General features: G+C 38.5%; 1 protein-coding gene across 1 annotated transcript; it reads left to right on the forward strand.

Annotated features, from left to right (window-relative positions):
* The first annotated feature begins 308 nt into the window (after nucleotides 1-308).
* LOC141402032 (probable cytochrome P450 28d1) lies at nucleotides 309-12,952 on the forward strand. Its single transcript, XM_073982655.1, has 8 exons — nucleotides 309-647; nucleotides 7,330-7,468; nucleotides 7,542-7,649; nucleotides 7,710-7,814; nucleotides 7,935-8,348; nucleotides 8,418-8,541; nucleotides 12,411-12,680; nucleotides 12,763-12,952. Exons 1-8 carry the CDS (start codon nucleotides 454-456, stop codon nucleotides 12,927-12,929), a joined length of 1,521 nt encoding a protein of 506 aa, XP_073838756.1. The 5' UTR covers nucleotides 309-453; the 3' UTR covers nucleotides 12,930-12,952.
* The last annotated feature ends 278 nt before the right edge of the window (nucleotides 12,953-13,230 follow it).

A 13,230-nucleotide genomic window follows, 5' to 3' on the forward strand; every position in this document is an offset into this window, starting at 1 on the left:
CTGTGACCGAAATAGCAGAAATAGTGTTTGTTTATCAGAATGTATGACGTATTGCAAACAATAACAAATATTATCATATTTGTTGTACAAATTATTTATTTTGTCATTGTGAACTGATTGCTGATTAAAAAATGTCGTCATATTTAATAAAAATATTTGGTAGTGGTGAAAGAGGGACCTTTATATATTTAAGATAACCACTGTCCACATGTACGTTGTTATCATAAAATTAAAAATAACAAACAATATTTAATTCAACCAAAATCGAAAAATTAACTTTTAGTATTACCCGAAGCCCATCTAATTAAAACTTTCATTTCGTTGCAAGTGTTGAAGATTGTTGTTCCATTCAATTTAGTTGTGTTTTTCTATATTTTTCTTTGAAATAATTACAAATTTGTGTTGTGTGATTCTCTAAAGCCATTTTCTATATAAAATACTCAAGAAGTAATCATGGAGTCGTTGTACATTACATTATGTTTAGTTTTTGCTACGCTGATTTTGCTTTACACATTTTTAATGTGGAACTTTGCCAGCTGGAGAAAACGTGGTGTTCCCGAAGCTATATCACATCTTGGAATTGGTACCTTTCCATCATTATTTACCCAGAATCGTCATTTTATCTATGATGTGGATCAGGTTTATAGGTAAAGTGTTCGGTGGTGTTAAGTGTTTGGAAAAATTGAAGTGAATAACGAATTATTAATTAGTATATAAAAATATAAAATATAGTAAAATATGTATATAATTAATAGTAAAAAATTAAACAAATAAACTAAATTAATAATTGAAATAATTGAAAATTTCAAAAAAACAATAATAATATCGAATCATTAGCTATACAAAAACCAACAACAATTGCGATTAATTGTACGGTTACATTAACGATTTTTGCCGTGTTAATCTACTTCATAAGGATTTATTAACCCACTGGGTTAATCCGGTAAAGTGTAACCGGGGTATAACCTAAATATACTATAAACAGATCACAAATCTAAAATAAGTTTTGGAAGTTTCTGTGTTATGTATAATTGTTCCATAGGGTTTCAGAAAATGGATTCCTTTATTGTTTGCCTCAAAAACCAAGGCAAAAACTATCCGGAACTTGCTTCATGTATGGAAGAAATGTGTATAGTTTTGACCTAATCGGATACTGAATTTGCTAGTTGTTGTAACTGTATTGTATAATATACAATACCACGGAAACGCTTGGTTTTGGGATCCGTCATTACAACAAAATCTGCAATGTTACCCCATTTTCCGAAAAGCCTTTTCTTGAATAGGATCGTTATTTGCTAACGTTGAAGCTTGAAATTTTGCAAGAGCATGTATTTTAGTCTTTTGTATTAGCTTCAATCAAAAAACTAATTTTGACTTTTTTGGAGATGTTCTTTTTATACCCTTGTAATTACTCTAGCTGCTACAATAATTGAATTAGAACGCTATATTTTGGCACCAAAGTGTATTTTTGCCATAGGCAGGTCAAGTTCGAAGATGGACTATATCGGCTTACGTTTTAGTATGGCCCTCATATAACTGTAGCTCCCGATTTCTGGTATTTTGAATATTTGAGCTACAATTTTTATCGAAAACTAGCTGTAATTTAAGATATAAGGTTATTAGGGGTCACAGCACTTCTCCACCAAAACTTGTCCACATAGGTCCATGTTTTGGTATAGCACCAACATAGTGGTACCTCCCGATTTTCGGTATTTTGAGGGTTTTATTTAAAAAATTTAACCGAACCTGCTGTAATTTGAGGTCTTCAGTGGTCACAAAACTTCTTCACTAAAAATCGTCCATTTAGGCCCATGTTTAGGTATAACACCCATATAACAGCCTTTCGGAATTTTGAGGGTCTTAGCTACATTATTTGACGGAACTACATGCAATTTAACAGTTGAGTTTCTCTGCAGTTACACAACTTTTCCTCCAAAAATTGTCAACATAGGTCCACTAGGGTGGTTATAAAAATTTGATGTCGGATTTTTTATGGGTCACCCCCTAAAGAGGGTATAATAAAATTTGTCATTCCGTTTGTAACACATCGAAATATTCGTCGGAGACCCTACAAGGTATATTATATATTATTGATCAGCATAAAATTCTATGTCGATTTAACAATGTCCGTCCGTCCGTCTGTCTGTTGAAATCATGATACAGCTCGCAATTTTAAAGATAGAGAGTCAATATTTGGTACAGAAGATTTTATTACCTGCAGGATGGTTGGTATTGAAAATGGGATATATCGGACCACGTTTTGATATAGCACCCATAGAACGGTACCCCCCGATTTTCGGTATTTTTAAGGTTTTAGCTTCATTATCCTACCAAAATGGTACGTAGCCTTCTTTGGGGGTATAAAACTTTCCCCCAGAATTTTGTCGGTATCCTTCCACGCCTTCATATAGCTCCCATAGAACGGTACCTCCCGATTGATCAGCATAACATTCTAAGTCGATTTAACCATGTCCGTCCGTCTGTCTGTTGAAATCACGATACAGCTCGCAATTTTAATGATAGAGAGTCAATATTTGGTACAGAAGTTTTTATTACTTGCAGGATGGTTTGTATTGAAAATGGTCCACGGTCCACGTTTTGATATAGCGCCCATAGCACGATACCTCCCGATTTTCGGTATTTTTAAGGTTTTAGCTTCATTATCCTACCAAAATGGTAAATAGTCTTCTTTAGGGGTATACAACTTTCCCCCAGAATTTTGTCGGTATCGGTCCACGCCTTCATATAGCCACCAACGAACGGTACCTCCCGATTTTCGGTATTTTGAAGGTTTTAGCTTTATTGTCACACCGATATGGCTGAAATTCGGCACTTAGTCTACGTTGGTGGTATAAAACTTTCCCCCAGAACTTAGTCGGTATCGTTTCATGCCTTCATATAGCTCCATAGAACGGTACCTCCCGATTTTCGCTATTTTGAACGTTGTGGCCTCAATATTCCACCGAAATGGCAGAAATTTGGTATTTAGACTTCGTTGGGGGTACTGAAACTTCCCCTTTACATTTGTCGGTATAGGACCATGCCTTCATATAGCCCCCATGGAAAGGTACCTCCCGATTTTCCGTATTTTGAAGGCTGTGGCTTCAATATTCCACCAAAATGGCTGAAATTTGGTATTTAGTCTTGAATGTGATATAAAACCGTTCGCCAGAAATATGTCTGTACAGGTCCACGTTTTCATATTTCCCCATTTCTGACTAAAATTCGTCGGTGTAGGTCCACGTTTCGTAATACTGAAGATTGTGACGTCAATATCCAACCGAAATGGCTGAAATTCGATATTTCGTCTTCCAAGAGTTATAAAATATTCCAGAAGAGTATTATCAGTATAGGTCCACGTCTTCCTATATCCCCATAGAAGCGTAATTCTTGATTTTCGGTATTTTTTAAGTTTTAGCCACATTCTCATACAGAAATATAGGAAATTTGGTATTTAGTCTTCTTTGAGTCAAAAAACTTTCCGTCAGAAATTTGTCGGTATAGGTCGACATTTTGAAATAGCCCCCATAGAACGGTGCCTCACACTGTTTTACCGAAATTGCTGAAATTTAGTATTAAGTCTTCCTCATACACGTAAGTAAACTAATTATTCCATTTTAGTTCAATACAACTTGTGGGGGATGGTATAACAAGTTCGGCCCGGCAGATTTAACGCCGTTCTTACTTGTTAGATTTTAAGATTGCCACAGTTTGAGTACAATCGGAATATATTAACACGTGCTACGGGGGCCTCAAAGTTTCCATGGGCCCTATATATAGCTAATATTAAAATGTGACCTGATTTTCAAACATTTTTGTAGGATTATTTGTTTAGCCACAGAAATGAACTGGTAAATTTTTTAATCGATTGGACGATAAGCGATTTCGTAAAAATTCGCTTTTGGCTCCATACAAATTACTATGGAAACTTTGAGGCCCCAGTGGCACGTGTTAACATATTCCGATTGTACTCAAACTTTGGAAATCTTAATATCAAACAAAACTAGACTCTTTAGGGGGGTGCCGCATAAACACCGACATCGATTTTTCCCTTTGAGTTAAAACCAGTTTATTTCGATAAAAATATGGGCAGGAAAGGAAACTTATTATTCCATTTTATGTAAGAACATTTAATGGTGGAGGGTATAAAAAATCGACCTGGCCGAACTTAACGACTTTTTACTTGTTTCTGCTTAATCTGGATCTATCTCCAGTTCTAGGAGTGTAGTTAGTTGAGCAGTTGTAAAGCCGCAGTGTGTCGTGCAGGCCTGTGCCGCATGCTGGGCAGATGTTTTACACGGTGTCATCGATCAAAGCCCTATAGGAATTAAAACGGCTGCACGATCCCGAGCGTAGTTGAGCCAAACTACTTTGGTTTATCGTGGCAGCTGACGCTCGTCAACTGCGATAACGGTGGGTGTTCTCCCAGGATCGAATTCACACGAGTGTTGCTTATGGCATCTGCGACTGCTTGTTGATCTAGTTGTTCTCTATTGTAACGTTGAACCTCTCTTTCTAGATCATGAAGATTCCTCCTGACATACCTGGGGGTGTCTTATGCACCATATTGTGATCACGATTACACCCAAACAAGTATTGCAACGAAAGCATTCTATTGTGGACGAATCATTGTCTCCTCATGTAGATTGTCCACTGAAGACATGAGGAGGCACTCTGTTACAGTTCTCAATGAGGCATTCTGAAAGGTTGGAATATTTGTCCACCACGTTGCATTTATATTTGCGGATCAAACTGGCGCCAGATAGCTTACCACAGACCGACTTGTCGCGATATATCTTTTGTTGGCACATCTCAGATAGTCGCAGATATACATATGTGGCATGCGCTGATGATATGAACATACTGTCGAATGTGACCCCTAGAATTTTGGGATGGTTTGTCGTCGAAATTCTGCTACCATCGACCATGATGATTTCTGATCTCACCTCTGTCGTCCACGTAGTGAACACAGTGGCTGTAGACTTAGTGGCGGATGTTTCAATATTCCTCGCGTGGAAAATGGTATAATATCAGTCAAATTGGAGTTCAGACTTTCACAAATGACATCAATCATACGCATAACTTTCGATCTCAATGCCGTCTGAAGGGGGCGGAATACAGGAGAGGTAGAGTGTAAACAGTTCCAGAGATATCACCCCACCTTGGGGAACTCTCTGTTTCTCTCTGCGGGGCTTGGACCATTTGTTCCTGAATTTTACGTACGACTGGCGTCCAAACATATAGTTGATTATCTAACGTTTCAAACTTGACCGGAGGGTTGTCTGCTTGATGTCCTAAAACTGTTTTGAGTGCTTGACAATTTCAAAGGCTTTTGATAAGTCAAGTGCTGCCATTACTGTTCTACAACACGGATTGCTCTGGTATAGTCCTCGAAAAATATGTGTGGAGATGGCGTGCAGCGTGTAGTCGGATAGCTATTTCTGACGCTGGGGAGGATTAAAGCCTCAAGAGCCTTTGCTACTGGCGACAAAGGAGAAATCGATCTGTACGATTCATCGTTGGATAGATCATCGTTGGATAGTTTCATCATGACCATGGAGATTCCATTAGGGTACAACGCTTTGGATTATTTAGTGTTCCTGATGGCATCCTCGGCAGTAAAGATCTATTTTCACTTAATGCTCTTCTCTTCGCCATGTCCCTCCGGGTGCTCGACAATCTTTCGATTGAAATATGTTGCGTACCTCTTCTGATCAGTCAGCGTAACGTCGCCAAGCGTGACTAAGTTCCTACCTTCCTTATTCAAGAGTTCGAGGGTGACTTTATCGTTGCCCACATTTCACTTATTCCGGCTCCAATGTTACAATTCTTCAGATGATTTAACCACTTGTTCCGATTATGCTCACCGACCAACCTGTTGACTTCCATTGTCAGCTCGCAAACTCTGGGGCACTGGGGTTTGTACTACGTAGCTCATCGCGGTCATTTGGCAAACCCGTAGCCTCTGCTTGGAGTTCGGTCTCACGTCGCCAAACGTGAGTGAGTTCCTATCTTCCTTAGTCCAGAATTCGTGGGTGACTTTATTGTTGCCCACATTTCATTTATTCCGGCTCCAATGTTACAATTCTTCAGATGATTTAACCATTTCTTCCGCTTATGTTCCCCGACAAACCTGTTAACTTCCATTGTCAGCTCCCAAAACCTGGGGTCACAGGGGTTCGTACAACGGAGCTTATCACGGTCATTTGGTAATCCTTTGCCCTCTGCTGGGAGTTTGGTCTCACTTTGGGTATTCGACCGGCAGGTATATAGCGAGCGGCTGCAGCAGTGATGATGTCTCGCAACGTCCTTTATGCTACCCAAACATCAGAAAGGTTTGGCAAATCTGCGAAGCGATGATTAGTGACCACTCTGAAACTCGTTCAATCAGCTTTTCAATGAAATTGGGATGTCTGATGATGGAGACAATAATTGGGAGATGGTCTGATCCAAGAGAAAAGACAGATTTGTCAGACCAGATCTCACGATGGTCATGTCTATCGAACTGTGACACTCTTCTGGTAGGGACGTTCTCATTAAACATGCAAAACGTAGAGCTATAAATTAGGTAATATACCCCTCTGGTCGTTTCCGAGGACCAAATGTCACAACTCGTGATGGGTATTAAAGTTCCCCAAGAATAGACGGTTATGAGCTTCCAAAAGCGGACTAGTGTTGAGTACAGCTGTTTATCGGTGAAATGTATACGTTCAGCAACTCTACCCCGGCAATTCCACAACTGACCACCAGCTCCACACATTCCATGTAGGGGTCATTAGATCCAGGCTTATGTGATATAGGTCTGCATTGAACAGACTGGTGCGAAACGAAATTTAGTCATTTTAGTTTGTACCGGCAGTTTTTGCTCTTGGGCGATTGTTTCATGAAGTATGGACTTGTCCGCTAAAAAATTACTGTTGCAATAGGGACGCTAGAACTACATGTTGAAAAAAAATTTCAAACAATCCCAGACGTATCATTAAACAGCACTTGTGTTAAAAAAATTTTACAATTTGTGTGGGAGGTACCCCAAATAGTGGACCGATAAAGGCCATATTCCAACCTGATCTATGTCAGGAAAAATCGGTTGATCTGTGAGAATTATCGTGCGCACAATTTTAGCTAAAAGTCTTAAACTTTTGTACCTCTTTCACAAAACTGTCCGTCTGAAAGTCAGACGGACGGACAGGTATTATTCAATTTCAAATTTAAAGGTCTAAGATATTTTTGATCTTGTATATACCCTTGTTAGTTTACAGGCTGAGGGTATAACAAATAATATTATTTTCGTGGCTCATAAATATCTGATAAACAATGTTCTGCTTTCAGAAATTATCGAAATTCGCATAAATTTGTGGGTGTTTTTACTGGTCGAGCACCACAGTTGCTAATATTAGATCCTGAATTGGTACACCGAATATATGTTAATGATTTCAAACATTTTCATGACAATGAAATCGGGGAAAATGTAAGTTTTAGGAAAAATTTACCATTCAAATTGAATATGCAATACATTAATTATAATTTTCAATTAAAAAAAGATTGATCCAAATACCGATGTCATTAGTGCAAATAATCCATTTTTCCTAAGAGGTGAACTATGGAAGGAAAGACGCCATGAATTAGCACCGGGAATGTCAGCAAATAGGGTAAATAATTTGTGTTATATTGTTAAAATATATTTATTCCAAATATTCTCTTATTTCCAGATAAAAAGCATTTATCCTGTAACACTGGAATTCTGTAAACGTTTAACCGATTTTATCAGGTATCAGGCTAAAGTGCCAGAAAAAAATGGATTTGATGCATATGATGTAAGTGCTTAAAGAATGGTAGAAATGAGACCCACTACATAGGTCAAATATTTATTTATTTTTATCTCTCTAAAATCTTTATAACTCTTATCACTCTGTTTTTTATTTTCGTTCTTACAGCTCTGCCTGCGTTACACCACCGAAGTGGTTAGTGATTGCGTTCTGGGTATACATGTTGGTACTTTAAACGACAAACCATCTGAATTTGTCGATATGATCAAAAATCTCCTGACGTTTTCATCATCTCAAATTATCTATCAAGCAGTGGTTGCCCTTGTACCCAGCCTAAGAAAGTTTATTAAGAAAAGTTTTTTCACCAAGGAAAAAACACAATTTTTCTTCGATCTCATGTCGCAATCGATTGAGCTGCGACAAAAAGAAAAGAATAATCAGCGCGCTGATTTTTTGAATTTTTTGTTGCAATTGCAAGAGAAGAAAAACTATTCGAAAACAATTCTAACAGCAAATGCTATGACATTTTTAACAGATGGATTTTTAACAACTGCTCACAGTATTGCTCACTGTTTGTTGGGGGTAAGTACACACTTATATACATATTTACATATGGAGATAAAATAAACCAAACAAATTTAATTTTTACAGTTAGCTAGAAATCCTGTGGCTCAAGAGAAATTACGCCAGGAAATTCTCAGTAGCATTAATGAGGATGGTTGTGTAAGCTTTGAAAGTCTTTCGGAGATGCCCTATTTGGATGCTTGTTTTAATGGTAAGTTTGAATTAAGGGGTAATAGGGGCGTTTTTTTTCAATGCACATATAAGTTGTGTTCCTTTACTTACCAGAGGTTACCATGTTTACCATTTGTTACCAGTTTAAAGCATTCCTTAACTCCAAAAAGTGGTAAAAACTGGAAACAATTTTTAAGAGAGTGAAAGAGGAGAGAGAAAGCAGAAATGCCTTTCTCTTCTACCACAGACTACCAGACAAATTTCTTCAGGTAAAAAATGGTGGAACTGATTTTTCGACATTTATTTGACGATTATTTGACAATGATAGAAAAAATGAACAAAACGGAAGAAAAAGTCGAACGCTGATAACACAAAAATAACAAGTAAAAAAGTATCAGTCGGCTTTGCCGACAGAGATATACCCTCAGGATAAGTGAATTGGAACTTTCATCTACGGACAGATCGAATGTATTTAGGTTCTTTTCAGAATTTTGTGGCTCTTTTTGGACATTTGAACTTGCCGACAAAAATGTGGATTAGGATTAAAGTTCAAAAGTTTTGCGGAGGAGGGAATGGACCGACATAGTGCATTACGGAAGTGGATCTTATTCTGAGAGTCATAACTTTTCGACTCATTTCAGTGTAATTTCAGTGGGTTATCGTACACCTGTTGGACCAGTATGCCAGGAAGCATGGACTTGTCCACGGAAAACATATATGGCTGTAAATAGGACCACAAAAAACATCACCGGTATAAATTTGCAAAGGATCTCCGAACAGACCCTAAACTGCACTTGGACACAAATGTTGAACTTTTGTAGGGAGGTATCCTAAGGAAAGGATCTATATGGCCATTTTAGAAGTTAAACTAAGTTTGGACAAAATATGACGAAGGCCAAATTTTGGACCAAATCGGTTTATCAGTTCTAGAGTTATTGTGCACTCCAGCTACTACATATTGTGTAATAGGGGTTTTTTACAACTTTCGGGGTGTTTTCCCAAGAAGTATGGACTTCCACTGACAAAAGTTTTACCGTTGTAATTGAGACAGCGATTTCAATTTGCTTCAACAGAAATCAAAGTTAGTCAAGAGCAGGTCTTAAAGTGAATCTATCCGAAATTTTGTGTGGGAGGTATCCGAAGGAATGGGCAAATATAGTCCATATTCAAACCTGATCTATACCTGGTAGATATATGAGCATACGTAAAGTATGGACAAAATCGGTCCTTCCCTTCAAGAGTTATCGTGCGCACAATTTTTTCGAACATTTTTGAACTTTTGTGGGGGAGACACCTGAAGAAGTGAACCGATATGGCTTATATTCGAACATAAACTAAGTTTGGACAAATTATGAAGGCCAAATTTTGGATCGAATCGGCAGATCGGTTCGAGAGATATCTTGCGCTCCAACCACTGCACACGCTGCCATAGGGTTTTTGAACCTTTCAGGCTATTTTTCGTATGGTTGGCCGTGAATACAAGTTGTTACAACAAAAATCAAAGCGATTCGAGAGCAGGTCCGAAACTGAAGTTTTCCGAAATTTTGTGTGGGAGGTACCAGTGTACCGATTGAGTCCATATTGGAACCTCATCTTAGTTTGGTCTTAGTCTTCACCAGGATTACTGCGAAAAGAGTTTTGATGCTATCTGCTGCGCCATAACGTATATCAGCATGTCTACAACTTCGCAGTTATATTCATAGCCATCATCGGAATACGAGATACTTCACACGCCGATTGCTGTTCAGCGCACCGAAAATGCATCATCCCTGCAATTCCATTGCAACGGCGCCTGCAACAAAGTCAGTGAAATTGTAGACTTTTTAGTTGGACATCAGGGTCGCCGCGATCCATGAGACAAAACTCAACGTCACATGTAGCTTGCAAGGTTGAGATGGTTAGGAGAAAAACTTGCCTTCTTTATACATATGTAAGTTTGTCCAATACAGACCTATCTCGTTTGAGCTTAACTCTAGTGATTATACATTGAAAGTATGGGGGTAAAGTGTAGGATTGCCGAGGTAGAGGTGCTTAATGTCTGCTTAATGTGTGCCTTTAAGGGTACTTCAACGCTCATAGCTCCACATTTTCACGACCAAGGTAGACATTTTTACAGGGAAAACTGGTGATAACTATATGTGGCAATCGGTCTAATAAATGATGAGTCCTGGTAACACGTCATTTCACTTGGTGGTCTGACCTTCCTATCATCGTCACCGATAGCATACTATCCATATATCATAGTCTCCGTTAACAGACCACCCGACTTCATAACCTTATAACTTCAGTGCTCATAATGAGACTTAACATTCCGTTTTGTCAATGACCAGAAGTGTAACGCTGGTCGACAAATTGATACCTGCACACAACACCGTAAACGGAGACCATCCTACGAGTATAAGAGTATATCGTCACATCCCGCCATTCTGATATACGACTTGTTCTTGCAAACCGTTATTTCGCTTGACTCAGTCCAATTTAAAATCATCGTCTCCGTTAATAGATCACCCGACTTCATAACCTCTTGCTGTCGTACTTTTCTTAACCATGGAAAATCTGATTATAAAGTTTTCAGAGACTTTACCAATCACCACTTCAGAGTGGTGCCCGTTCCCTCAGATCTTGGCGTAGTTGAAAGAAATTTCCGATACCACCTCAACGCTCGCCACATACCTTCCGGTCGAATACCCGAAATCAGAACAAATTTCCCAGCAGAGGCGTCCCTTCGCCTAGCAAGTGAGCGTGATGAGCTTCGTCGTGCGAACCCGGATGACCCAAAATTTAGGGAACTTACTCTTGAAGTCAATAGGCTAGTAGGCGAGCATAAATGAAAAAGTGGCTAGATCTTCTAAAGCAATACAACATTGGTAGAGGATTTAATAAATTCCAAACAAGGGTTAAATCGTTGTCGAATCTAGGAAAGAGGGCTGTTACTTTCATCGGTGTGTTATTGACAGATGGTGACAAAAGCTACGCTTGGTATTTTACCGGCAGTTAAAAGAGCACCTCGATGACGTTGTCTGTGTTCTGGTATAAATAATCGGGAACATGATGTATTCGGTATTCGACTGTAGATGATCGGGGACACGATGTATTCGGTGTTTGGCTGTAGATCGGGAATTATGTATTCGACTGTAGGTGATCGGGAACACAATTTATTCGGTGTTTCCCTTCAGATAATCAGGATCACGACGTATTCGGTGTTCGCTTGGCATAGGTGCGGTTCTTACATCCAGGGAATATGAAAATGTCCGCCGCTAAATCTAATGTCAAAGATGTCTTGATTCCGACAACTACGTACTCCTATATATTATTTGTAACTTCGATAGCCAGTTTAATTCGCTCGCGCGAATCACTTGAGCAAGATCTGAAGTAGGAACAATGTCCTCATGTCGTTGGCCGGCAACATATCGGTTACTGACATCGATACCTTGTCGATTTTTTAAAAGCAATATGCCGGTCTTTTGGGCGTTCTACTTCCCTATCGTTGGTGAAAAGCCAAAATTAAATATTACACAAAGCCCAATTTGTTGAGTTATAAAAGAAAGATTCCCGGTGGCTTCGACAAGGATAGATGCAAATTTGGCTACGATTATTGAACCTCCTTGACCTTATAATCGACTTTAAATTCAAATGTTCTGTAAGTAGCCGCCTTTAGACGGAGATTTAAAACATTCAACCCCGGACAGACTTAAATCCGGTTTCGCATTCAACACTTTCTTTACTTTAGTATGATCGCTATTCGCTCTTATGACCGTGGTCTGGAGAACAACAACGCCGAATATTCATTTTGGGAGTTATGTCAGCCCACCCTACCAGATAAATCTATCCATATACTAATATCAGAACATTGTTTTCAAACCGTAAACTTCAACTTTTCTAAGTCTTCTCTTTTATTTTTATTTGTAGAAGCTCTACGTCTATTCTCACCATTGTCTTCGATGACAAAACTTTGCACACAGCCCTATAAATTTGTAAATTCCAATGGAAAATCATTCGAAATGAAGAGAGGTGAAATTGTATTCATACCCCTGCATAGCATACACCACGATGAGCAAAATTACGAGGATCCAGAAGAATTCATGCCGGAGAGATTTTCTCCCGAAAATGGTGGTGTTAAGAAATACCGTGAAGAGGGCAAATATTTAGGTTTTGGTGATGGTCCACGCACATGTATGGGTGAGTGTTTGGATACATATGTATAAACGAGTACATATATATTGTTTTATATACCAATACATTTCTTATAACTTTTTTATAGGAATGCGTTTTGGTTCAACCCAAGCAAAGGCTGCTATCATTGAAATTATAAGAAACTTCAATGTGACAGTGAATCCGAAAACACGCGATGATAATTTGTTGGACAAAATGGAATTATTGTCCGTTTTAGATGGTGGAGTTTGGCTAAATTTTGAACCGATAGAATAAATATAATATTAAAAAATAATAAATTTTTAATTAATTTGTTATTTGGTTAATATCATTTTGAAGAATGAATTCAGAATCTGTTATAAGGATTTGCAGACTCGCTTGGTGCTACCCTCGGACTACATATCATATGAAGTACCAGACGCACATAATCAATAGGTAATGGGTTGTAATGCTAATGTCCATCACTTCCACTGGGCAAGCAGTGATACCAAAGTGAGACAGGTAAAATACTGAATTCCAGTAGAGGGTAAGAGAGAAGGCGATTGATTTCAAATATAGGGCGATACTCACATGAACC

The sequence above is a fragment of the Musca autumnalis genome, unplaced genomic scaffold (assembly GCF_047663935.1).
Source record: "Musca autumnalis isolate F117 unplaced genomic scaffold, ASM4766393v1 scaffold_4, whole genome shotgun sequence".
Lineage (NCBI taxonomy): Eukaryota > Metazoa > Arthropoda > Insecta > Diptera > Muscidae > Musca > Musca autumnalis.